At 51.0% G+C, this 24,356-nt stretch overlaps 10 protein-coding genes across 10 annotated transcripts; 4 read left to right on the forward strand and 6 right to left on the reverse strand.

Annotated features, from left to right (window-relative positions):
* Positions 1–55: 55 nt before the first annotated feature.
* Positions 56–972, forward strand: BO85DRAFT_505085 (uncharacterized protein; the record flags this gene model as incomplete). The annotated part of the gene is made up of 3 exons (XM_025664321.1): positions 56–591; positions 661–738; positions 804–972. 3 exons carry the CDS (start codon positions 56–58, stop codon positions 946–948), a joined length of 759 nt encoding a protein of 252 aa, XP_025510943.1. The 3' UTR covers positions 949–972.
* A 1,597-nt stretch (positions 973–2,569) lies between these two features.
* BO85DRAFT_453411 (family 61 glycosyl hydrolase) lies at positions 2,570–4,057 on the forward strand. Its single transcript, XM_025661046.1, has one exon. It carries the CDS (start codon positions 2,728–2,730, stop codon positions 3,961–3,963), a length of 1,236 nt encoding a protein of 411 aa, XP_025510944.1. The 5' UTR covers positions 2,570–2,727; the 3' UTR covers positions 3,964–4,057.
* Positions 4,058–4,301: 244 nt separating this feature from the next.
* On the reverse strand, positions 4,302–5,398 carry BO85DRAFT_523859 (NPP1 family protein). The gene is made up of 2 exons (XM_025665383.1): positions 4,902–5,398; positions 4,302–4,825 (listed from the first exon to the last, which is right to left on the reverse strand). Exons 1-2 carry the CDS (start codon positions 5,144–5,146, stop codon positions 4,321–4,323), a joined length of 750 nt encoding a protein of 249 aa, XP_025510945.1. The 5' UTR covers positions 5,147–5,398; the 3' UTR covers positions 4,302–4,320.
* A 306-nt stretch (positions 5,399–5,704) lies between these two features.
* Positions 5,705–6,729, reverse strand: BO85DRAFT_453414 (5'/3'-nucleotidase SurE). The gene is made up of 2 exons (XM_025661047.1): positions 6,508–6,729; positions 5,705–6,441 (listed from the first exon to the last, which is right to left on the reverse strand). Exons 1-2 carry the CDS (start codon positions 6,683–6,685, stop codon positions 5,720–5,722), a joined length of 900 nt encoding a protein of 299 aa, XP_025510946.1. The 5' UTR covers positions 6,686–6,729; the 3' UTR covers positions 5,705–5,719.
* A 5-nt stretch (positions 6,730–6,734) lies between these two features.
* On the reverse strand, positions 6,735–8,401 carry BO85DRAFT_163369 (cobalamin-independent methionine synthase II family protein). Its single transcript, XM_025654245.1, has one exon. The coding sequence runs from the start codon at positions 8,287–8,289 to the stop codon at positions 7,090–7,092; it is 1,200 nt and encodes a 399-aa protein (XP_025510947.1). The 5' UTR covers positions 8,290–8,401; the 3' UTR covers positions 6,735–7,089.
* A 112-nt stretch (positions 8,402–8,513) lies between these two features.
* On the reverse strand, positions 8,514–9,386 carry BO85DRAFT_382384 (uncharacterized protein; the record flags this gene model as incomplete). The annotated part of the gene is made up of 1 exon (XM_025656465.1): positions 8,514–9,386. The coding sequence occupies one exon, from the start codon at positions 9,384–9,386 to the stop codon at positions 8,514–8,516; it is 873 nt and encodes a 290-aa protein (XP_025510948.1).
* A 624-nt stretch (positions 9,387–10,010) lies between these two features.
* Positions 10,011–11,293, forward strand: BO85DRAFT_453416 (uncharacterized protein). The gene has a single exon (XM_025661048.1). The coding sequence runs from the start codon at positions 10,197–10,199 to the stop codon at positions 11,016–11,018; it is 822 nt and encodes a 273-aa protein (XP_025510949.1). The 5' UTR covers positions 10,011–10,196; the 3' UTR covers positions 11,019–11,293.
* A 253-nt stretch (positions 11,294–11,546) lies between these two features.
* Positions 11,547–16,262, reverse strand: BO85DRAFT_505100 (putative ABC multidrug transporter; the record flags this gene model as incomplete). Its single annotated transcript, XM_025664322.1, has 14 exons — positions 11,547–11,645; positions 11,699–12,138; positions 12,185–12,322; positions 12,378–12,600; positions 12,649–12,956; positions 13,003–13,096; positions 13,144–13,319; positions 13,368–13,642; positions 13,692–14,301; positions 14,352–14,857; positions 14,908–15,452; positions 15,506–15,916; positions 15,969–16,013; positions 16,065–16,262. The coding sequence occupies 14 exons, from the start codon at positions 16,260–16,262 to the stop codon at positions 11,547–11,549; spliced, it is 4,068 nt and encodes a 1,355-aa protein (XP_025510950.1).
* Positions 16,263–17,962: 1,700 nt separating this feature from the next.
* Positions 17,963–20,162, reverse strand: BO85DRAFT_163392 (putative amino acid permease family protein). The gene is made up of 2 exons (XM_025654246.1): positions 19,570–20,162; positions 17,963–19,476 (listed from the first exon to the last, which is right to left on the reverse strand). Exons 1-2 carry the CDS (start codon positions 19,727–19,729, stop codon positions 18,020–18,022), a joined length of 1,617 nt encoding a protein of 538 aa, XP_025510951.1. The 5' UTR covers positions 19,730–20,162; the 3' UTR covers positions 17,963–18,019.
* Positions 20,163–22,153: 1,991 nt separating this feature from the next.
* Positions 22,154–23,792, forward strand: BO85DRAFT_382508 (RNase H domain-containing protein; the record flags this gene model as incomplete). The annotated part of the gene is made up of 2 exons (XM_025656469.1): positions 22,154–22,467; positions 22,514–23,792. The coding sequence occupies 2 exons, from the start codon at positions 22,154–22,156 to the stop codon at positions 23,790–23,792; spliced, it is 1,593 nt and encodes a 530-aa protein (XP_025510952.1).
* Positions 23,793–24,356: the final 564 nt, after the last annotated feature.

Genomic DNA, 24,356 nt, shown 5'->3' on the forward strand with positions numbered 1-24,356 from the left:
TAACCACTGCAACCAATGTTCCAGTGTCGAATAATATCTCCCCATTAAACGCACCATGCTATCTCATTGGTTCGCGGAGTCAGAGATCCGCCCAGGTGTAACAATTCAGCTCAACCAATCTTGGACTGTGCTCGAAGCATGTACGGAGCACATCTCACAATTTTTTAAGGACCAAGGCAGTCCAGGCCACCCTCCTGCCTCCGACGCCACAATTCGACTCATTTGTAAGCAGACAGATGAAAATATCAAATCACATATCAGGATCTATAAACAGATCCCAGCCGCTGGTACCGAGGCCGAGCCAGCAGCTGTTCGCGCCAAGCAAGCCAAACCCTGTGAGCCAGATGAATTGATAGCGCTCCGTGCCCTTACCAAAAAGGGCTCCAGATTCACGCCGCGCCTGCTGGACTCCAAAAACACCACCCAGGATAACTCAGGCTTTGTCCCTGGTGGCTTCCTAGTCTATGTAGCCTGGGAGGTAGTTGCTGGCGAACAACTGGGTACAGAGGGTGGGGACGAAGACTGTGGTTTCTGGAGGATGGAACGAGATAAAAGGGAGATCGTCCGGGAGCACTTCAAAAACAACTTTCTGTTCGTCTTTCATCCTTCCGTCTCTTACGTCCATCATGTGCGTCTGGCTTGGACTGACGTAAGATACAGACAGCTTTCTAAATGGGGCTATATGCCTCTTGGTGGCAGGCTGTCCAACCTCGTCTGGGACGAGGAGTCGTCTACTCTGTAAGTCCTTGACCTTGGAATGCAATCTAAAGAAAAGGCTGTTGCTAATACGCTTATGTGTATAGTTTCATCGTTGGCTTCTATATGGCGACGACTAACATGAAGAAGAAAAAGTGGTCTCCTGCGGTGTGGTTCGCTTGGGGCCTGGCGAAGTGCCCCCGTCCCCCGGGGCCGGACTGGGATGGGTCAACGAGTGATTGGAAGTGGTAGCTTGTTCTTTGATTTTCCTTTCTTCCTGTCTATTAACTCGCTTTTTCTTATTGGTTTGTCTTTTCTGCAATTCTCTTTCTCTCTTCAGACTGCGTTGGTACTCCTTTCCTTTTTATTCTTGATACTACCGATACTGTGGGCAGTATTCTCCAGGTACCACGTGATAATAATATCGTTGCAGTAATATGATCAGTCGTGAACACGGCGCTTAAATGCTCCTTGGAATACTGATGATGCATGCGACAGCCAATAACTGCCCTCGAGCGAGGTCAGATTCCCCTCCGAGACTTGCCAGAGCCCCTGCAATATACCCTTATATCCGACCCGAACATCCAATGCCAGCAAATCTAGCCAAATACAGCCTTACACACAACTCATATTAGCTTGATTCCGCGCAGTCCCGCTGACTCAGGTCCGGAACTGACCTGCCGACCAGGGCTACTTTAGGAAAGCAGGCTGTGCAGAGGATGTATGTTGACGCTGCGGCCGCCTTTAATAAACAGGTATGTTTCAGGGCCCACCCGCGATCCGGTTTGCCAAGGGCTCACTACCATGGCGAGTCATTCAACGTTACCGTTGTGTCTCACTTAAGGTTAATTGTTTAATGATCTTAAAGTTGCTTGGTAGTCGCACGGTCTTGGTGTTGCAGCGTCGTATCATACTGTAGTTGAAGTTGCGTAGGTATGCTATAGTGATGGCACAATTGGTATGCACCTCTGCGACCAGGGACTGGAGATTAGTTCAGGGTACTCGGTACACAGCTGTGCTTCCACGGAGCAGACTCCGACGTGGACCCTGACCGGTCAAAGCGCGACCAAACTCGGCGAGGCAACAGGCCTTTGCTGACGAATGCGCTCCATCTATGCTATCATCCAAGCAAGAGGATGGTCCCACTACTGGTTGTCATTGGAAAACTCAGAGATTTCGCTCCCGAATGTGGTGGCGGGCGTCTGTGGAAAATTGGCAGGGACTGAGTGCTGCAGGAACGGCGGCTATTCAGCATCAAGGGGTGTAATTGGTGGGGACGACCAGTCAGGGAAGACTTAATTTATATGAGTCTGGACCAGCATTTATCCGATGAGCTATCATCCAGTTAGGGATACACTAGTTCTTCGGTGGCTAGTGCCGGATCCGCAGTGGGCGGCGGGCATCTGCTACTATTTTTAACCACACTCTCAGCGTTCGTTTGCCAGTTGAACAACTGTTCTTGAACTGTTAATTGAGAAAAGCTTCTTCATGATAAGCGATTTCTGAGTGAAACCGACAAGAACATGCTCGACAGAAGGTGACAGAAGGTTGTTGTGAGGCAAAAGTGGAAACTCTCCGACAGCCAAGACCCTAGTCGGGCAATAGCCTTAATATCAGACGGATCTGGAACACTTGCCCCTGCCCTACCGCCGTTTGCCCTCACCTTAATTGCTACGGCGCTTCTCAAGGGCCCAGTTCGGACCCGCTATCTAGGGCGGTGGTCAGACCAGACTCCTGGGTGGGTGTCATGGCTCCAGCGGTGGTTTGAGATGTGACGCAGGTAAAGCATCGCCGAATATTGACAGGGCGACCCGAAGACTTAAAAGCCATGCTGCTCCTCGACCATGATGCCGTTTTTTCTTTTCCTCCTCAAGCAAGTCTTCTCTTCCATCATTCCCTTCGTTGCTTTCCGCTTCATTGATTGAGGCTTTCACACTCTTTGCGCTGCGCGCTCACTCTTTACAACTCTACATTCCATTCCATTACATTCTCTACCAATTTTTCCTTCTTCTCCAAACCACACTAGCAATCATGCGTCAAGCTCAGTCTGCCTCCCTTCTCGCGGCCCTTCTGTCGGCCACCCAGGTCGCTGCCCACGGTCACGTCACCAACCTCGTCGTCGACGGTGTCTACTACGAGGGTTTCGACATCAGTGTCTTCCCCTACGAGTCTGACCCCCCGAAGGTCGCCGCCTGGACGACCCCCAACACCGGCAACGGCTTCATCTCGCCCGATGCGTACCGCGACCCTAACATCATCTGCCACGAGAACGCCACCAACGCCCAGGCCCACGTTGTCGTCGGTGCCGGTGAGAAGATCAACATCCAGTGGACCGCCTGGCCCGACTCCCACCACGGTCCCGTCCTGGACTACCTGGCGCGCTGCGACGGCAGCTGCGAGACCGTCGACAAGACCGACCTGGAGTTCTTCAAGATCGACGGCGTCGGTCTCGTCAGCGACTCCGAGGTCCCCGGCACCTGGGGTACCGACCAGCTGATCAACAACAACAACAGCTGGATGGTCGAGATCCCTCCCTCCATCGCCGCCGGCAACTACGTCCTCCGTCACGAGCTCATCGCTCTCCACGGCGCTGAAGAGGAGGACGGCGCCCAGAACTACCCCCAGTGCTTCAACCTCCAGGTCACCGGTACCGGTACTGCCACTCCCTCCGGTGTCAAGGGTACCGAGCTCTACACTGCCACTGAGAATGGCATCCTCGTCAACATCTACTCCACCCTGACCACTTACACTGTGCCCGGCCCTACTGCCTACAGCGGCGCCGTCTCCATCACCCAGACTACCTCCGCTATCACTTCCACCGGCACTGCTGTCGTTGGCAGCGCCAGCGCCGTTGCTTCCGCTTCTTCCACCGCTGCCGCCGCTACCAGCGCTGCTGCCGTCACCAGCGTTGACACCAACACCCAGGTCGCCCAGTCCAGCAGTGCCCCTGCCCCTGCTGCCCCCAGCTCCAGCTCCTCCGCCTACACTCAGATCCCCGTGCAGGTCCCCTCCTCTTGGACTACCCTGTTGACCTTCACCAACACCCCTCAGGCTGTGCAGCCCACTACCTCGGTCCAGCCCGAGCCTGCTCAGTCGACCATCACCCCTGCTCCGGCTGTCAGCTCTGCTGCTTCCGGTAGCTCCGGTAGCCAGTCTATGTACGGCCAGTGCGGTGGTATCAACTGGACTGGTGCTACTCAGTGCGCTAGCGGATCTAGCTGCCACTCTTACAACCCTTACTACTACCAGTGCATTGCTAGCGCTTAAGTAGCTCTTACTTGGCTACTCTTATAGTTCTATCCTTGTCAGTCATAGCTAGTCTATGCTGTTTAGTGTATTAAATAAATTGACTTGCCTCATATTCTCCCAGAATAAACATAAACAGTAACCTCGTAGAAAGTATAAAACCACTAGCTATTTCTTACCTCGACCGGAACCCTTCACTTAAATAAAGAACCTCTCTTTACATCAAGTCTCTCACTGAACTCAACAAATACTCATCACAATGACTGATTATTATCTGACATATAAAACGAAATTTCAATATATACTACTCATAACTACCCATCCAACTATATACATCCACCCCCTCCCTCTCCTCCCATCATAACTCTTAGTAACTAATCAATAAGTAGCCTTCGCCAAATTCTCATCAAAAGTACTATCCTTAAACGGCACAATGGCCTTATCAAAATCCGCCGTCTGCAAGGCATCCCTCGCCGCAGTGGTCAAGCTCTCCCACGCTACAAGTGGCTGCGTCCCGCCCACCACATCCGTCAACCCACAACTATGATCCAACGGCCAGATACTCTCATACTTGATCAACGCCTTCGTACCATCAAGCGTATACCCATCGGTGGAGCAATCCCACCCGCCATGCGCGGACGGACACACAGCCAGGATATTATCCGCGGAGACGGTAGTAGAATCAGACAGGTAGATGATAACGCCCTCCCAGTCGTGGCGATGGCCGAGGCCGTCGCTGGGTTCGTCTTTGGGCATGTACCAGCTGTATAGTAATGCTGTTGGGTATTCATTGGTCGTGCTGGAGATGTTGCTGCGCACGTAGATTTGGCCTGTGTTGGAGCTGCAGTCGCCGTCGCTGGCGCCGGTGGGGGCTAGGCCGGCACTATCATTGTTTTTTTCAGACATTAGGGGATTTGGTTGGGATATAAGGCGGTAGGTAGCTGGGAGGGTGGACATACTCGGTATTACCTTCGGCGTCAACACCCGGGAACGGGACACATCCGTTCACGACCTTCAGGTAGGGCTGGTAGGCGAGGTAGAGGTCGCCGGTGGAGTTGTCGGGGACGGTCTGGTTGAAGCCGACGATTTCATCGCTGGCGATCCAGTCGCGCGCGTGCAGACGGTGCTTGCTTGCTGTTACTGCTGCTGCTGATGTTGTGGCGGAGAGGGTGGATGCGGCGAGGAGGAGGGTGCGGAGGGACATTTTGTCGATTTCTTTTCTTTCTGTTTTACTTATTTGTGACTTGCTTTGATTGTTTGAGAATGATGGAATGATGAGGGGAAGAAACAGGATGAGGGGGAGCTCCTTTTATGTCCATCTCTACTATAGGCAAGTATCTTCAGATCTGCAGAGAAGGAACGGTAGCGGTGGGGCAATAGAGAAGGCAGACGGGAGAGTATCTCGAGCATGTGGTTGCTGCTCGGGGGTTATGCCTATTCCTGTGCAGGATCAGCTGGATGCGCGTATCCGGGTGATAATGCTGACAGGCACGGAGGATGTTGGAACGGAGAATGTTCGGCAGGAACGTGTGGTTTCAGGGCAGTGAGGGGAATACCAAGTCGAATAGATTAATAGTGGCGCATATTAACATGTAGACACGGAATGTCGGAGGGCGTATTTTCAACCAATAATGGCATGTCTTCGGACCACGCATCCTGCAGGCGTAAATGCGGATATAGGGCTGCACATGCTATGTACTCCGCCTATCATACTATACTGACTATATACTATGTACTACGTAGTACTATTTACAATCCACTTCTGGAAATAGTGGAATCATTCCAAACAAGTCAACAACCCCCCTAACTTCTCCAATACCACGCCTTGCACTGTCGCGTTCGCATCCAGCTTATCTCCCGCCATACCCACCGACACACTCGCCCAGCATCCACTGTGCAGCATAACGTCCAACTCGGTGGGCAACCTCGTACTGTTACAGGTTTCAACATCATCCGCCGTGATCAATGGAATCGCCGTAAAGATTCTCGACAGCACAAAGCTGAAATCATCCGCGCTCGTACAACTATCATCACTCACAGCCCCAAAGTTCACATTCAACCACACGCCCGTAGGCAAATACGGCGTTCCGGACTCCACCAACTCATCTACCAGCTTTGTCGCCAGCTGCGCATATACGGTGCTGTACGTGGGAACGCTGCTCACATTCCAGGCGATCTGGGAGCCAGTGTAGCCGGAGAAAGCAATCGCGGGAATGCCTTGATTGGCGGCGTAGGTAGTTGCCCCAGCGGTGCCGGAGAAGAAGACGGCGAGGCCGAGGTTAGCGCCTACGTTGGGACCGGCGACGGCAAGGTCGGGAGCCCCGGAGAAGTAGGTGGAGGAGAGGTTGTTGAGACCATATTTCATGGAGGTCGCTGGGTAGCTGTTGACGTAGTTGAAGCGTGGTTGGGTGGCATTATGGCCGACGGCGGGACTGCCGCTGGGACAGGAGTCAAATTCGCAGGGAGAGGTTAAAGGAGTGGGTGTTGCGTCGTTGGAGCCTGTATGAATCAGCTTTTTAATTCGTTGAAGTGATGGTAAGGCAAGGTATTAGGTATAGAAGGTACCAGATCCGCTTTCGTTCTCTGCAGGAGCGGATATTACCACCGAGTGGTCAGCGGCAGTGAGCGCATCGTACAAAGTGCGAATGTTGAGCTCGGCCCAGCCATCGTCGTTGGAGGAGAGGATGTTAATGGCGTGGGTGGCGAGGGGAAGCAGAGTCAGGGCTGCCAGGGGGAAGTGCATGGTGGGAAGGGAAGGCTTGATTGGCGGGTAAAGTGAGGGAGTAGTACTACTACTAGTAAATGGATAAGGAGCTCGTGCCGGGCCCCAGCTATATAGACTCCAGTCAAATTAATAGACGGCAGACTGACTGGTCAGATTCAGTTCAAGCTCGGCTGGAAAGAGTTGCCGTGCGGGAGTTCATCCACCCAAAATCCCGCATTTATGCAAAAGAATAAATTGGTTAAGGATCATCACGGATATCCGGAACCCAACAATTCAGCCACGTGCAGGTCAGCATGCCATGGTACTTGACAGAATTTGTGGGTCATGCAATCTGCTGTGCCTGACGGCCACGCAGTCTTCAACACTAAATATTATCCGGTCCCTTTGAATATAGTAGTAAAGTGCATACACACTATCCCAAATTACTGCCACACCCGCTCGGCCACTTTCTGCACCAACTGCAACTTCTCCCACATGCGCTCCTCCGTCATTCCTATTCCCCGACCATAGCTCACACTCGAGAAGCCACACTGCGGACTCACTCCAAGCGAGCTATCGAGCACCTCTTGCCGACTCCGGCCTTGCCCCTGTGCAATCACATCCGCCGCCTCATACACTCGCGCCTGCAGCTCCTCTACCGTCTCCAATTCCGGTGCCTTCGTCGACACCACTCCCAGCACCACGTTCTTGCCCACCGGCAAATGCCGCAGCGGCTGGAAGTCTCCTGCGCGCTCCGTGTCATACTCCAAGTAGAATGTGTCGTAGTCGAGCTTAGTAAACATGCGTCGCGCGATCCGCTCATACGACCCGCTGAGTACGTGCGTTGACCCGGGCATATTGCCTCGACAGAGGTGCACTCCGACATGAAGATCTGCGGGTCGGCCCCGGAGACTTTCGTTGTGCGCCCAAATATACAAGTCCAGCAGTTCATCCGGGTCAATCCCATCCGCCAGACACCCCGATCGCATCTCGTCCGTGACAAAGAATGTCATGGCCGGATCGTCAACCTGAATGGAGCGCAGTCCCGCGTCGTAAAGGACCTGGTACTCCCGTGCAAAGGCCCTTGCAAGGTCTGCAAAGTACTCTTTGTCGGTCGTGTACGGACTAGATGCCGTGAAGGCGGCCCCTGCGCGCAAATGTTGGTGCTGCCAAGTGATAGATGGCATGCTCATCTTGCACTCCTTCCACTGTTCCTGTGGCACCAGACTCCGCAGGTGCTCCCAGTCGGCCAGGTACGGGCTGCGCACGTGCTGGATCTTACCCACAGCCACGCAGGCATCCCGTTCCTTGATGCCCAGCTTCTCGAGCGTCTGCACGGTCGGAAGCCCCGTCCGGTAGCCTGCAGGAATGGGGACCTTGGCCAACTCGAAACCCTCCAGGTTCTCAAAAAATCCGGCATAGAAGATGGGCCGCTCAAACTCTCCGGTCATGATAGGGCGCACCTTGTGCGCCTGCTGCTGTTCCACCACCTTGGCGATCGCCTGTTTTGTCACCTGCTGCACATCTTCCGGCACGTTGGTTCGGGTGTAGATGTGCCCCAGTCCGGCGGCGTTACGGGCAGCCAACAGCTCCTCGGACCGCATCAACGACCCGATTTGTTCTGCGCGGAATGTAGGAGCCATGATAGCTGAATGCGTTGCCGATGAGAACTGAGGCAATCATTCCCATACAGATCCCTTCTGTCAAGCTCAGTTAAATAGCCTCAAATTCTTATTGAATGCGGGGAAGGAGGGGCTGAGCGGTCTCGGCTGTTCGCAACGACCGACCGAGCAGCCCACCTTCAATGCCTCTCACTCCCTCAAATGGCAGTTTTGTCCGAGCTCAACAACAACAACCCCACACAGGATCATCTTTTGTCTGATTCCACGTTATCCGGTTTCTCTTTAACCACCTTGAGTGCCTCCAGAACCAAGTCCAGTTTCCGATGGACTTCTCCCACCTCCCGTCGTAGATCTCGGACTTCTTGCACCAAAGCCCGGGCCAGAGTGTTCCCATCCACTTCTCGGCGCGCCTGAGAAGGACTGGAAGGGGTGATCTGGGGTGTATCCGCAGTCGGTGGTCGCAAACGCTTAGCTTGGTTGAGATCCTGCGTACTAGGATCGTCCGGTGCGGGCCGTTTATGCGACGAAACCTCGTTCTCGCTCGTTTGTTTCAGTATCTCATCCTCCATCGCAATCCATTGATCGATCACAGTCGTGAGGGCGTTGGGTGGCTCCGCGTGGACCTTTCCAGTCGCGATGTCGCGTCGATGCATCCGACGCTCAATACTTCGGTCCGTCACGATCTGCTGGTAGGATGGGGGCGAGAAGTTTCGACCCGTGAAGCTGTTCATATACCCAGCCACGTTGTCCCAGAATACGCTTCGGTTCGGGTTGGTCAGGTACATATCCTTTCGCTCGATACAGCCTTTGAAGAGGATGATGAGCTCATTTTCGAATAGCATCCGTCCGCGCCGTCGCGCAGCCTGCATGTCGGTTCCATGCGTGGCTTCGCTATAAGGGGAGAGGACCTGCGGAGGCTGTTCATGGGGTGACCGGGCCGGATAAGGGTGGGGAGGCGTTTGCTGCCAGGGCTGGTACTGCGGTGCCGGAGGATGTGTCGGGGTTTGGGCCGCGGGCTTTGTGTTCGGAGCAAGTGGAGTAGTAGGAGGCACCGGAGTAGCGGAGAGGCGATACAGAGGCTTCCGCCCGGTCAAATCCAAGCTCTTAGTGGGAAGCATAATTGTCAGTCGTGCTGACACGTCGGGGGCAGAAGTTTGAGAGGCAGCAGAACCGGTGAGGAAGAATGATTGTTTGTCCCCAGCTCCATTGAGGTAATGGCGGGGAAGAGCTCCGTACGTGATTAGCTGCGGTTGCTATGAGAGGCAGTAGCCGCCGATGCAGCTGTCGGCAATCTCAGCCTTATACTTGCCGCAGCATGGCCATGGCTATCGCGTCTGCAGGCAGTAAGGAAAGAGCTATCCCAAGTGAGCACGCGACGTGTCCCTGAACAAACAAGACAAACAAGACAAACCCATCCCCAAAAATACGGGGACCGTCAAGAATACTAATGGCCGAATATCAGGGGTTGCCTTATCGGGCAGAACCGTTCCGACTAGATTGCTCCACCAATGACCACCTTCCATTTAACCGACGCAGCTAGTCAAAATAAGGAGAGATTAGCAGTCACCGTTCACTTCTATTGGCTGTCTTATCCGCAATCCCTGTATCTCCAACCAATAAGCGCATGAGAACCGCCATAACTGCCGACATCCATGACGCAATTGGCCGTTCTCGATCAAATCACAGCCGTTCCTTCTGCCTGCCAGATCGGGTGCCACAACTTTGCGACGAACTCTATGATTACCAACTTCGCCTCACTGCTGATTACCATTGCAACAAAAGTTAACTTGCTATGCTGTGCTGTGTAACCCTCCCTATCTCCTTCACCACCACCACCACCACCACCTACCTCATCGCCTCCCTTCCATCGATCGATAACTGATAACCTCCACTATCTTTCTTTCCCTCCCCATCAATGCCTCCCATTAATGCCCCATTTCACCCTTGACGACGCGGCAACCCAATCCCCCACCGGCCTAACCCGACATCTCAACACTACCGTCGAAGAATATGTCTTCCCTATCCTCATCGCCCTCTCATGGTGCAATGCCATCGAGCTGGTCATCCTCTGCCTCAACACCTTCAAACGCTACACCGGCACCTACTTCTGGTCTCTCCTGATCGCCTCCCTCTCCATCATCCCCTTCAGCCTCGGCTACCTGCTCAAAATGTTCGGTCTGACTTTCACCAACTACTTCCTCGAGATCTCCATAGTCGGCGTCGGCTGGGCCGGCATGGTCACCGGACAATCCCTCGTTCTTTGGTCGCGACTACACCTCGTGCTGCATCAGAAGAAACTCCTGCGCGGCCTCCTCTACCTGATTATCTTCGACGGGGTGCTACTACATTGCTCGAGCGAGGGGCTGGAACTGGCGGTTAATGCGATGCCGGATTCTCAGCCTGTGAATGTTGCCTTTGGGATCATGGAGCGCATACAGTTGGTATGGTTCTGTGCGCAGGAGCTGTTGCTCTCGGGGCTGTATATACGCGAGACGGCGAGGATGTTGCGCATGGATAGTGGGGAGTTGTCCAGGAGTGTGTTGGTCCAGTTGTTGCTGGTGAATGTGGTGATTATTGTCTTGGATTTGTCGGTCGTGGGGATCCAGTATGCCGGGTTTTTTACGTTCCAGGTGACATTCAAGGCTTTGGTTTATAGTATTAAGTTGAAGTTGGAGTATGTTATTTTGGGTAGGTTGGTGGATGTCGCGTATGTGAGATCGCAGGTCGATACGCCGAGGTTTAGGTTTTGATGGATGCTTTTTTTATGGTTTGGGAGTTTCTGGTTTGGTTATATATATACCCTGGGTTTTGGTTTGGAAATTTTGTTCGGTGGTTGGATTATATACTTGTGTTATGCCTATATATACTTTGTATAATATCATATTTTAGAGAGGAAGAGACACATGATGATCTTCAGATTGGTGTTGGTTCTTCCGACAATTCCGATAAAACTCTAGCATGGCGGACAAGCCTAGTTACTTTGCCTTTTAGTCTGCTCATTCCAATACATTTATTTTTCGCGCTCACACTGCCTTTCCTACTTCGTAAAGCCATACTACTACTTGTGCCAGCCACCAAATTCAGGTCTGATAGGAAAAGATGTGATAGAAATAAACCATGCGATGCTGTATTAAACTCTAGTATAACAAATAGTATCTATGTGACTGCAGCCAGTCGGTATATCATCTAATATCTATGTACCCAAATAATGCATGTCTAGCTCTTCCCTTCAATGCTCCCCCTCCCCCTATTTACATCGGAACCTCCTATCTTGCGGTCTACTCCGACCGTGCACTCTTCGTCTTCTTGCTCCGCAGCTTCATCATCAAGAACACCAGTCCATACGACGTGATACAAAACAACGCTGTAATTCCAGTCTGTAATGTATCGATTAGCATTTAGTCTCATCTCTCGCCAGTGATACACTTACATCTCTCCACGAGTAGTACTTCTCCTTCAAGTTGAAGGTCTTGGCATAGTCCGAACCCATCGAGTACTGGCAGAACGAGCAAGTGTCGGTGGCATTCGCGTCCAGGAGGTAGCCCGTCTGCTCGGAGATGAACTCGGCCATGTACTGACCACACGTTTGTCCGGACGGGGCGTTGAACTGAATAAACTCCGAAGGCTCACATTGCACCTTGACATCCCAGAGCACCTCACCCAGAAGACCACCCACCAGGTAGGTGAAGGGGTCAAGGTAGTACATCCAGTACCGCCAGAAGGGAGTGATACTATCGTAGGGAACAACGACACCACAGAAAGCGATCATGCCCGCGCCGATGAGGATGGGGTTCATGATGGCGGCGAAGTACTCGTTGGGGGCGTAGGCCGCAATGGCCTGTCCGATCGAAGTGTACAGGAATTCGTAGACTATATTGGTCAGTTCCGCTCGGTTCTGCAAAGGAAGCGTACGTACAAATCATCTGCAAGTACATGTGGCCGGAGATGTACGCATCAACGGGCAATCCGGCAACAAAGTACCAGCATGCGAAGTAGAGCGTGGCGCAGATAATCAGGTAGGGGATTTCCGAAACTGCTTGAGCACCGATGAAAGCTATCCAGTGATAAGTTTTGGACTGGATTCGGTTAGCAAGGGTTGATGATGGTACTGCTCGCAGGACTTGCCTTCTTCTCTCGAGTCTCAAAGATATCGCGATTGTGCAGGAAGAACGGCTGCATCTGGTTGATACATCCTGGGGCAACGAAGATGAAGTTGAAGATAGCAAACAGTCGAAGTTGTAGCGCAAACGTTCCATCTCCCATCTTCCAGAAGGTGAATCCACTGAACAGCGCGGCGAAGACGTGTAGGATGATTTTGTTCCACATGTAGTCCTGTTCTTGTTAGTTGATGTTCCCAGTCATACAATCATATAAACTTACCGGTGACCGCCATAGCTGAACCATGAGGCGATGCAGCACCATTTTGAACTGGAACCAAACCGGGGTTGCAAAGTTGCTTTGGTCTTCCACATAATCGGCATGTGATTGGCCCTCCTTGTTCAAGGCTTCAAGTTCTGCAAGAGCGCGCTCGCGCTCCTCAGACCGGCTCCACACATCAACCCAATCAATAGGCTTCTCGGTATTACCTTGGATAACCTCCACAATGTGTTCCGCCGGGTTCATGTCAGGGGGACAGGGTGCTCCGTTCTTTGCAAAGTATTCCAACACTTTGTGAGACTCCTCGCCAGCTGAAGGATGTTAGATTGAGTCTAGGCAGGCAGGCGATGAACTTACTCTCTCCGAAGTAGGTCATCTTTCCGCCCTTGGCAAGCAGCACTAGCGAGTCGAAAGCATCGAACAAGACCGCTGACGGCTGATGAATGGTGCACTGGAAGATATGAGATGCTGCCCAAATGCAAAGATGGATAGACTTACCAGCACAGCCTGACCGCTATCGACGAGCTTTCTCAGGAACCGGATAATGTTGTACGCGGACTGTCCATCAAGACCGGAGGTCGGTTCATCCAAGAAGAGAAGCGTTGGCTTAGCGACTAGCTCAACACCCAGTGTCACTCTCTTCCGCTGTTCAATGCTCAAGCCAGCCCCGGGAACTATAATGTCAGTATCGAAAAAAGTGTTTGTTGGAAGCCGTCACATACCTCCAATCAGGGCATCCCGGATGTCGCCGAGCTCCAGAAGATCAATGATATGATCAACATAGGCAATCTTCTCTTCGCGTGGTACGCTATCAGGTTGACGGAGAAGAGCGGAGAAGACCAGGGCTTCTCTCACGGTCGCGGTACCTTCATGAACATCCATCTGTTCGCAGTAGCCAGTTGTGCGCTGGAAACTGATACCTTGAGGCCGACCATCGATCAGGATGGATCCGTAGATCTCACCACTATCCTTGCGCTGAGCCAATACATCGAGCAATCTTTATCAATCAGCTTTGCATCATTGTGTCACCGTCTGATACCACTTACGTAGTCTTTCCCGCACCAGAGCATCCCATCAATGCTACCAAGTTACCCGGCTTGACATATCCAAACACCTGGTCCAGCAGCTGTTTCTTCTGGCCATGGAAAGGAACGTGGTAATCAAGGTTGCTCCATGTAAACGTCGACTGCTTTCCAGACTGCGCAAGAACAGCTCCTTCAGACTTTGCCGAGACGTTACTCTCCTCGTCTGGCTTCTTGCTCTTGGCGCCTCGCTTGTAGAGAAGGACAGAAGATCCGGCGCTGCTATTGCGCAATTCAAATCCAATCGCGGTCAGGAAGATGAAGAATGCCCAAAAGCCAATGATAATGCCGAAGCTTCGCCAGACATGGTGATAGGTGTAATTGTACTGCTCTTTGATGTAAGCGGCACCATCAATAACACCTTCCGAGTTGCTGCCCTTGACGGTGCAGCCGCGGTAGGGGGATGAGCCGCTGGGGTAGCCCGACCCATATGGGATATAGTCAGGCTCGACACAGTCAAGTTCGAGGCCAGTGAACTCGTTGGCCATTAACGCCTCAAAGGCATATGCACCCGGGTTCAGATAAAATATCCAACGGAACCAGACATGCATCTTCTCAAAAGGAATAAGATATCCTGTTTGGATTAGTAAAAATCCAAAAAAAAGTGAGTCTGGCAAAACGAACCTCCGTAGACGAAAAAGACAGTTGAAAGAAACCCGGTCATCTTGGACGCATTACCAAACTGTTTGCACAGGGCACCAATCGCACGGAACATTTGCATGAAGCACAGCGTTTGTACGATAATGATGATCCAATACGTGAAGAAGCGGCCTGCGTCCATCTGCATCGCACTCATGAAGTACAAAATCAAGGAGAAACAAGACACCTGAACCAAGACGATAGGGATATCGGTGATCGCATTGGCGATAGCAAAAGCTGTCGGTCGGTAGAAGCCAAACCTCTTCTGACGGGAAAGGATAGGTCGACCCATGAACGATCCGGTTGTTTCAGACATTGTCTCGAGGAGGAAGTAAAGAACGGGAAAGAAGAGAGCACCAGGACGCAGGAAAATTGAACTGCTGTCGAGCTTGAGGTTGTAGAACAGACTGCCGCAAACAAGAGCCTGCAAGATGGCAGAAACCACCTTGATGGCGATTGAGAGCTTGTCACCGGCCAGGATCTGGAATTGACTTTAATAATGTCAGTTTCGCCGCTATACTTCCAGTGACAATGATCTTACCGAAGGGTGCAGCTGAGAATCTGATCCCACAGACCAGTCGTATAGACACTTTGAGGTCGAGGAACATGCTGCTTTCTCTTCTCCATTGCCACTGCAAGAGCCAGATTCTCATCCTCCTTGACCAACTTCTCTGGCGGCTGGATGTCATTCATCATCTGAGAGTAGATTGCACTCTGGCGGTAACGAGCCTCGAACTCAGCGGGCGAGTTGGGAACCTTCTCTTCCATGCCGGGGGCAACAGTCCGTTCAGTGACCACGGTAACCGATGTCAAAAAGTCGGCAATGTTGGCTCCCTTGGGACAGATGAATCCCATGTCTTCGAAGTAGCCCCGGGCCATTGCGCGCGGACCGTAATAGGTGACAAGACCTTCCGCTAGGACAAGGATCTTGTCAAATTCATCGTAAATACCATTTCCAGCTTGGTACATGGTAGCCATTATTGTCTTCTGGTTTTCGTTGGCCTCGCGTCGCAGCATGCGAGCAAACTCAACCGCTGTTTTGGAATCCAGACCGCGAGTTGGGTTATCCCAGAATTGAACAGGACTCTAATATCGATCGTAAGTATTCTGTCCATGTTATATGGGAGAAATATCAATACCTGTCCAGCCATCACTTCTGCTAAGGAAACACGCTTCCGCTCACCACCAGATACACCACGGATGAACTCGTTACCAACCAATGTCTTCTTTGTGTGCGGAATGCCGAGCGATTCTAGGATACCGTCTCTTTTCTCCTGGACGTAGTCCTTTCGGTCATGCAGATGGTCGGGTCGTTCCCTGGGAACCTTGTTTCGAAGAGCAAATTTCATCGTCCGATTAACGGTCAACGTGGGGAAATGCACATCGTCTTCATTGTTAAACATGATCTGCTGCCGGTACTTCTTCGCCTGTTTGTGGTCCATGCTTCCATATCGAGTCTCGCCGACAACTTCGTCGAAAGCTTCGCGATCATTGGAGATTACGCGAAGGAATGATGTACACCCTGAACCTGGACGTCCCAGAACGAGCAACTAGGTACAGTCAGTAAGCTTTCAATCTCTCTGGTCACTTCATTTCTCTTACCATCTCTCCTGGACGGAGTTGGCCAGAGATGTCCTTGAGGATGGTCTTATTAAAATTGTTAGCATTGGTCAGAGCTTGCTATTATCTCAGTCCTACCCTCTTTGGCCTTTGACTCCTGCTAAACCACCCCGAAATCTGCCGTGGATCGGCCACTGACAATAGTGTATCGCCTAGGGCGGCATCGGGGGCTGTGACATTCACGCTAACATTCCGCCACGTGAGCGTCAGCTGTTTTGGAATAGAAGAGTGTCCGGGCTCAATGTCCACGGTCTCTGAGGATGATGAAGTGTCCATCCTGAGCAGTAATTCCACTTGTCACAACTAGACGGGGCCGATCAGTCAGTATATCCGTTGTAGATCCCGCACGCCGCTGGTAAGCATACCTATTGACCACAGTCCATGAAACCAAGGAACTAGATGACAATTTGGCTCAGGGACTCAAATGTAAGCCTTCCACAGCCATGGGCGTTCAATCTGTTATATTCCAATATTTTCTCCCTCAGGAAACAAATATGGAGACAGATTGTTGAAAAAGCGCCCTCCGTAAATCCGTATAGCCGAATCACCTTGAGGCCGTAAAACCGATATCCCCACCATGAGCTCTTTCCGCAGATCTCATTGGCTGGGAAGTAAGATAAGATCCACAACAGAATGTTTTCGGTATGGCATCGACGGGGCCGGATATAGAGATGCAGCAAGAGGTACAGCATCACGTCAATAGCGGGCTGCAAAATTCATCGTGTCTGGAAACACTGTCCGCGATTACCGACGACAATCAAGAGCCAGCTGGCAATTAGTCTTCAGTGCTCTTTCTGAGCTTTTGGTAGACCAACCCCACGATCATTTCAGTATGGTTAGGTCTATTCCACATCCCACGGTGCACAGCACAGCAACCACACTTTTGCCTCGCTGTACCTCTAGATGATGTCTCGCAAAAGTGTCCGAAAACCAGCTGCAGTAATGCATAGATAGTTTGCGTCACTGTCTCTTGGCAGATAAGCTATCTGGACAGACCCTCAGGGCCAGGAACAACCTAGTAAGGCTCGGATATAGCCAGCTAGCAGGTGGGGTACTTTCGGAACTGTTTAGGCTGTGGAACTCATCGAACCCCGTTCCTATTAATCAAACCTGGTCTGGGCCCCTTAAGCCATCCGGTTCCTGTTCCTGTTTCAGAGCTGAATCAGTAATCAGGGTGCAACAAGTTGCTTGTTTGTTCTCAATGGTACCATGACAACTATGTGAGGTTGGCATCCCAACATCATCAACTGAACCACCATTCGACCTATAACATCTGGGTATTTCATCCGAATTTTTCCGCCCGTTACCAATAGATGGGCGACCAGTATGTTTCACCGTATCCCACGTTTAGACAGCCGGCAGAATGTGATAAGTCCGACGGCAGTAGGGAGAGATTTCTCACTTTAGGTCCGCAGAGACATCAGCCACGTCATATTTGTCGAGCGATCTTTTTTCCTTGCCGATTGGGTTGATCCTGATCGCGGATACTGAGGACGTGGTAGATTTCTCCTCGGAAGAATAGATTGTGAAAGGTAAAAGCATCGTTATGTGTTAGTGACCAGGTAGTTGCTCCACTTAAAAGGCATGGATCACCGAAGGGAATAGCAATTTAAAGTTATCAAACTAGAGCGAGGTAGAGGAGTTAGTGTTGTTGAAGAGTCACTTGGAATTAAAGTATTCTTTAAGTTCAGGAAGATGGGCAAGAGAGAAGTGGTGCCATACATGGGGTGATGGTACAAAACACGTGGGGGGGCGCGTCCACTTGGGTCACGGGCCTTTCTCATCAACCTACACTCTTTCCTCTCTCCGCAGGACGTGCAATTGATCATCTTACCATATCACTTACTAGTAATCCTCGAGTGGCGGTGTTATGTCTCGACCTTAGAAGCTCTTGGGAGGCGATCATTGGAGCTTATCAATTCACCGGTGGGTTTCAGTTGGCTTACTTGCTTCCTATGCATACAATCTTGGCTAACAGAATACTGAGGGTCATTGCAGTCATTAAACTCTCGAAGAAAACTATATACAAAGATCTATTTCTTCTTATCTTGCGCCTGTGTCGCCGTGTTGACTTCAAGCCTCTGTGCCTGAATCATCTGGTCGATGGCATCCTCAGTCTTCAAATACGTGCGGTTTCCTTGTACGAACCAGAATCCAACGGCGACCACCAGCATCACTCCAAACACGGCGATCGCATAATTCATATCGCTAGGTGACGGGTTCGGGGACCCGGGGAATAGGAAGAATACTGTCGTGATAATGCAGTAGATAATGCTGACCCAATTGATCAGCGTCCCCCACCGTCCCAGATGGAACTGGCCGGGTGGAAGCTTATCGCGCCCAACTACCAAAAGGGCAGCAATGGGAAGACCATATGAGATGGTCAATGCGATCGTACTAACACTCAGGATCGCATCGAGCACCGTGTTAGCAAAAAGATAAAGAATTCCGACCAATGCAATCCAAAAGCCCTGGAACCAGAGTGCTCGTGCCGGAACCTTCCATACCGGATCGACCAGCATGAAGTATCCGCTCCAAGGTAAGCCACCATCTCGTGCAAAGCCCCAAGTTAGTCGGGAAGCGGTCGTTAGAATACTGATTCCCTGGCCCAGGCCATTAAAGATGAATAAAGCGATGAGAGTGGCCCCACCTTCCAGGCCTACTGTCTCCACCATCAACTCCATGAACGGCAAGCCGGTTGGAGAGTTGATGACCTCGTTGATGTCCTGGATGCAAAACAAGCAGACCATCATGAAGATAAAACCAGTGATGGCCCCCATGAGTACGGAAAGCCACATGACTTTCGGGGCATTGCGACGCGGGGCGGGAATCTCCTCGACCATATGAATAACGGCATCAAAAGCCGTGAGACCATAAGCGGCCTGCACTAGGCCCGTGAACCAAACGACCCCGTTTCCCCAACCGGTTTCGTTCATCCAAGCTCCAAAGACGAAAGACGCTGGTTGGAAGGAGAGATCTTTCTTCACGCCGACGGAGATGAGCAGCGCAAGTGACAAGACGACGAAGAGGCCGGTAAACCATATGCCGACAAAGTTGTTGAGCCATGGGAGGACCTTTTCCTTCCTACAGCCGACTAGGTTGATGACAGTTAACACCAGAACTGTGCAAATGTAGACGACGAAATTTAGCCACCCAGTGCTGGCCCCGCCCCACGAGTTATCGAACATGACTTTCATGCCCAGGAGGAACTCGGCCATGAAAGCAACCTGGGACGCGGTCAAGGTCCACCAGCCGAACATGTTGATCCATGCGCACATGTACGAGGTGAATCGACCCAGCGGGGTGTCCCAAAGTCGAAACACCCAATACGCCTGGCCCAGAGCGGTCGGCATACTACTGGTGAGCTCTCCAAGCGAAACTGCGACACACAGGTTGCAGGCCGTGACCAGCACGAGACCCCAAAGAATGGTTATGGAGCCGCCATTGGTGAGGCCGCTATCCAAATCCTGTGCGAAAGTAGAGTAGGTGCCTGGTCGCAACAGTTAGCTGCCGTTCTTGGCGCCCCGGTGGATGCAGCGCGCACAGAGCACACGAAAAATTCCGACGATCGGGCAGGACTAACCTAAGACACAAAACGCGAGAGACAACATGCTCCAAATGTCAAATTTTCGAGTCATGGCCTGGTCATGGCCCATGGCCGCAAGATCGTGAGCATCTTGAACGCTCTGGTCGACCGACTGGATCGGTTTGATCGGCCCGTTGTTTTCCAAGTCCATCGGCATCCGGAAATAAAATGGATGAAAATGCACAATCACAAATAATCAATTCAGCCAAGCGGGAGAGCAACGAGATCGATGGACAAGTTGTGCACCCAATTGTCCATTTTCTGCAAATTCATATAACTGGCTTTAGGTGCTGAGGGGACGGTTCATATATGAACAAGTCTAAGGATGCAAGGGCATGGGGATTCTCGGGCTTCCCCTCACAAGGCCAGCATGCTTAGTTCGGAAAGGTAAGATGGTTATCAGAGTGATAATGACCAAGTTAATGATCAATTGGTCATGGAAGAGATGCTCGTGAGTGGACAAGATAGATAAGTTGTCGATAAGTGAAATTTTTTTTTCCGTCTTTGACTTTTGACTTTTGCGGGGGCTGGTTTTTTTAGGCTCGGCAGGACTTCCCAAGTGGGGATGGCATGGCAGCTTCGGGCATCCAAAGGCCTGTTGCAGTGACCGAGGAGCTCGACTCTGAGCAGCGCTCAGACAGGCTATGGTCGTGATATTTGCCTCGTATACTCATTGTATAGCAGCGGTTTACTCTCAGGCGACCACTGCCTTCTTACGGCCATGGGTCCTATCCGGCCTTTCGGTCGCCCTGCTCAAAGCATTCTCCAATATAAGGAATTACCATCTTCCCAGTCTGCTATAGTTGCTCTCTAAAAATGGCAGCTACGTCTATCAACTCGCAGGTCGCATCGAAGTTTCAGCTCGTCCCTGCATTCCTGGAATTCGATCCCAGATCATCATCGTCAGTCTCTCCGTCACCTGTCCCAATCGGGCAGGTCTATGCGGAGGCGATAGCCGCGTCCGGGGCACTGATTGTCGATCCATCCGAACCATTATCTCCCCCCTGATTAATTAAGATGCGATATGTGGCGAATCCTTGATATTATGGTCAGTATCAGAATTCAATGCTGAGTTGTCCTCATCCCAGTCGCTCACCCTGAGACTCAACAACCCACATTCAAAGACGCAGTTGTTACAGAGGTGTCTACAGTGTTCACCCCAGCAGGCGTTGTGGTACCACTAGCCCGAACTTTGTTACAGCCGACTTCCGATCCAAGAGAAGGGGGGATAATGCGGGGTGCTATGCTGCGGCTGCCTGTTGGCGGCCTGGGCTGTCGATCGAGGTGTCATACATTGGAAGAGAACCCGCTAACTGTGGCGACCTGTCCGACAACGGAAATCGGTTTTCGATGGTGGCATCCGCCGAGTACACTCGCTGGCTGTTCTGTCTGATAGGCTAAGAACACCGAGGACATGCACGATAGCTGCTGATAAGGCCGTTGTGTGTGGCTTTCAATAATCTAACTGCCGCATGCGGCCAAGATTGTTGATCGCGATTCGCCCATCGACTTTACCTCGTGCTACATATACGAAGTCTGCATCCTCGTATGCAATAGCGGAAGCTTACGGCTACAAGCCAATTCTTACATGCTGCAGGGTTCTTAAGTCTAGTGTCTGAGAGTCTGATTCGCATACTCGAAGCTTTCTAGGCGCCCGACTGACTTCACAGGGGCTACGATGCTTTCAACTTCCAGGCACATCATGACATCCTACAGACACAATAAGATCGGGTCTCTGGATCTACCGTTATTCATGCCCTCAAATAGCTAACAAATGCAGGCCGGACCAGGATGGAAAAGGCCATTACCATTCCACACAGTGACTGGATTCATCAGCATAAGTCTATCATGCATAGTTGTTTTGCAAGCCCTAAAGAGTGTGGACAAAATTAATCCCTCATCAGCGAAGGATATGCGACACCATTCGCGGGGTCGGCTCTGACAGCCTATCAGCGACAGAATGTGTTATGGCGGCACGTAGTTTACCCCAATGAGTGCATATACACGACATACGAGGCACAGCACTCGCGATACGATATATAGGCTGCGATATCTCCAGCATCGCATAATAGCTCCGAAATGATGCCCTGACCAATGATATCATGATATACGATGGAACTCTCTCTGCGTAAATGGGGAAGCGAGTGCCAGGGACCAGTTGCAGACTTACCTTCGCATCCTGATAGATTGTCCCTGCGGTAACCCCTGTCTTCAGGTCTACCTATGGCTGCGCTAGTCAGCTTAGCTGATAACATTACTCGAACACACCATCTGTTTCGTCTTGAAACATGATAGGTGCCCAGTTTATTATTCTACCTATCATTCAAATCCATGAGCGAAAGCGAAACAAAAAGTCACACATGTACAGATGCTGTGACTTCTTGACGTCTAATTTATTGTCATTGTATGCAACTCGCAGCGGATTTGGACGTTACGGTTTCAGTACACGCACTGGTTAAACTGTAAGAAGATGACCGTCACCGCTTTTATGCATGAGCCCATCCCTGGCCATCCCTGATGGGGCTGACTCTCCAGGCCCCTCGTTTATTTTCATTTGATTCTCCGACATCTTACGGCCGGAATGTCTCCGAGTTCGGAGTCAAACATCTTTATCTACGCTGACTTCGACCTTGAAGCAGTATGTCATCGGGCGAGCACGCTACGGCAGGGTATCTCCTGTACTTGTGATCCCGGTCAACGCCCTGCCTCAGGAAGCTTCAACTGGGCTATATTTATCCTTTTCGAAGATGGCATACAATGGGTTTTAAGATCGCCACACCCGAGGACATTTATGCCTCTTGATGTTGGGGTAAAGCTACTAGCAAGCGAAGCGGCTACACTCCGATACCTCAAAGCCCATAGCGATATACCGGTCCCGGAAGTATATGACTACTGGTATGCACCCCTTCGAAACACATAGTTCGAGGTTAATCTGTCGTAGTGCATCGTCCGATAATGACATTAAAGTTCCGTTCATCCTTATGAGCCAAGCGCCTGGCTGGCCACTATCAAAAGTCTGGGTGTCAGCCGGCTCTCCCCTACCTGACCTAGATCCTTCCAAAAAGGACAAGATCATGACCCAGCTAGGCGGTATCACCTGGAAGCTCTCGCAGTTACGACTTGATCAAATCGGCTCACTCTATGATGACGATGGAGCTTTCAAGATCGAGGAATGCCTCTGGCGCTGCTATATGCTACATGAACGATTTCTGTTAGAGGGTCAGCGTGGCCCTTTCACTACCGACTCAGACTTTTACGAAAGCCTTGTTTCCAGATTTCTGGAACAAGCAGAGTGTCTGCGGTTATCACATCATTGTTTTGTAGCCCCAGTCCCTTCGAGAGATGACTATCAATCCGACAAGCAGTATAGGCAGGCTGTGGATCTGTGGAATGACTTCGTCACTGTCGGCAACAAAATCGATTCTGCAGATAACAGGCTGGATTACATCGTTGCAGGTGACGCTCTCCGCGACATTGTACGCAAACTTGAACTCCCAACTTCAAACCCGGGGGCATTCCCGCTATGTCACGCTGATCTTAGTGTCAATAATATCTATGTCGACGACGACTACAATATTACTTGTATCATCGACTGGGCGTTCACATCATCTGTTCCTGAATCCATGCTGTTATCCCCACCCGGTTTGCCGCAATACGGCGACAAGATAAGCCCGGTATTACACACAGCCTTCATCGATGGCTTCCAGGCAGCTATGTCCGAATCTACTGAAGAGAGTACGGTGCGCAGGTACCACGAACCCCTCAAACAAGGCAGTTTCCACTGGAACTTGAGTCGACTCCTCGGTCTGGACTCTATCGGTGATTACAATCTCTTTACTGCAGTTTGGCAATCTACCTATGGTCCCGAAAAGGATATAGGAGAGTACTTCTCGCAACAACGTCGCTCACCTCACTACCTCCGGCTTTATGACGAGGTTCGTGAGGAGGATCGCCCACTTTGGAAAGTTGAAAGAGATGAGAAGGACTATTTTCGGAACAAGGTGTTTAAACACACCATAGCCAAGAAATTGACACTCATGTCCGAGTGGAAAGCAAAGTATACAGCTGACAGTCCGCGGAGAATTCGGCAAGATATGTTTGTTGCTTCTCCGAATTTGTGGAAGTGGATTCTGCGGTTCATGGAGGACTGGGAGGAGATGCTTGATACCGATGCCAATGTCAAAAAAGAATTCCTTAGGGACCTTGCTCTGCACGGATAGTTCTTGTTTTCATCTGTATTGGGGTATCCAGGGTATGCCTTCGCTCGGTTTACAAATTGTTGTACGAACCGGGGGGCCTTTTCTTACTCTGGAGAAACCTCAAGAATGTCGTCTCAAGCTCCGATCTTCTCGAGCCAAACTTCAATTTGATATACACATCTGCGTCAGATTCCTTTGGGATATCCTTTTCACTACGAGTGACTTGTTCAGAGCAATGCTAGATTTAACTTCTACTTCTTCTCCGAGAGATAACATAGTTTACAATAGACAGAACCACTACAGCCGTTTTGATTCATTTTTCCCCGGCTTGGACCAGGCTGGCAATTTCAGGACACGCATCTGATAAGCATATCCTCAGACATCAATTCCATCTCAGTACTCAATATGAAGGCTCATATCTTCTTAAGAACGCCCAGTCAGCATCATAGTGGTTGTGATCCCTCTCGACCAAAAACAATAGAACAAAAAAAACAAAAAAATAGGCAACAATGCAATAAGGCACAAAATACAACACAACCCAACCTCCTAATGAATAAATACCCACGAATAAAACCCAACCCTTCC

Source organism: Aspergillus piperis, assembly GCF_003184755.1.
Source record: "Aspergillus piperis CBS 112811 unplaced genomic scaffold BO85scaffold_26, whole genome shotgun sequence".
In the NCBI taxonomy this organism is placed as follows: Eukaryota; Fungi; Ascomycota; class Eurotiomycetes; order Eurotiales; family Aspergillaceae; genus Aspergillus; species Aspergillus piperis.

What these genes read in the sequence shown, in the direction of transcription:
- BO85DRAFT_453411 (XM_025661046.1), top strand. Translation starts at nt 2,728, where the DNA reads ATGCGTCAAGCTCAGTCTGCCTCCCTTCTCGCGGCCCTTCTGTCGGCC.
- BO85DRAFT_523859 (XM_025665383.1), bottom strand. Translation starts at nt 5,146, where the DNA reads ATGTCCCTCCGCACCCTCCTCCTCGCCGCATCCACCCTCTCCGCCACA. An exon ending in GACGCCGAAGGTAATACCGA is followed by an intron (nt 4,826 to 4,901) that starts GTATGTCCACCC and finishes AAACAATGATAG; the next exon opens with TGCCGGCCTAGCCCCCACCG.
- BO85DRAFT_453414 (XM_025661047.1), bottom strand. Translation starts at nt 6,685, where the DNA reads ATGCACTTCCCCCTGGCAGCCCTGACTCTGCTTCCCCTCGCCACCCAC. An exon ending in AGAGAACGAAAGCGGATCTG is followed by an intron (nt 6,442 to 6,507) that starts GTACCTTCTATA and finishes TGATTCATACAG; the next exon opens with GCTCCAACGACGCAACACCC.
- BO85DRAFT_163369 (XM_025654245.1), bottom strand. Translation starts at nt 8,289, where the DNA reads ATGGCTCCTACATTCCGCGCAGAACAAATCGGGTCGTTGATGCGGTCC.
- BO85DRAFT_453416 (XM_025661048.1), top strand. Translation starts at nt 10,197, where the DNA reads ATGCCCCATTTCACCCTTGACGACGCGGCAACCCAATCCCCCACCGGC.
- BO85DRAFT_163392 (XM_025654246.1), bottom strand. Translation starts at nt 19,729, where the DNA reads ATGCCGATGGACTTGGAAAACAACGGGCCGATCAAACCGATCCAGTCG. An exon ending in TCTCGCGTTTTGTGTCTTAG is followed by an intron (nt 19,477 to 19,569) that starts GTTAGTCCTGCC and finishes TGTTGCGACCAG; the next exon opens with GCACCTACTCTACTTTCGCA.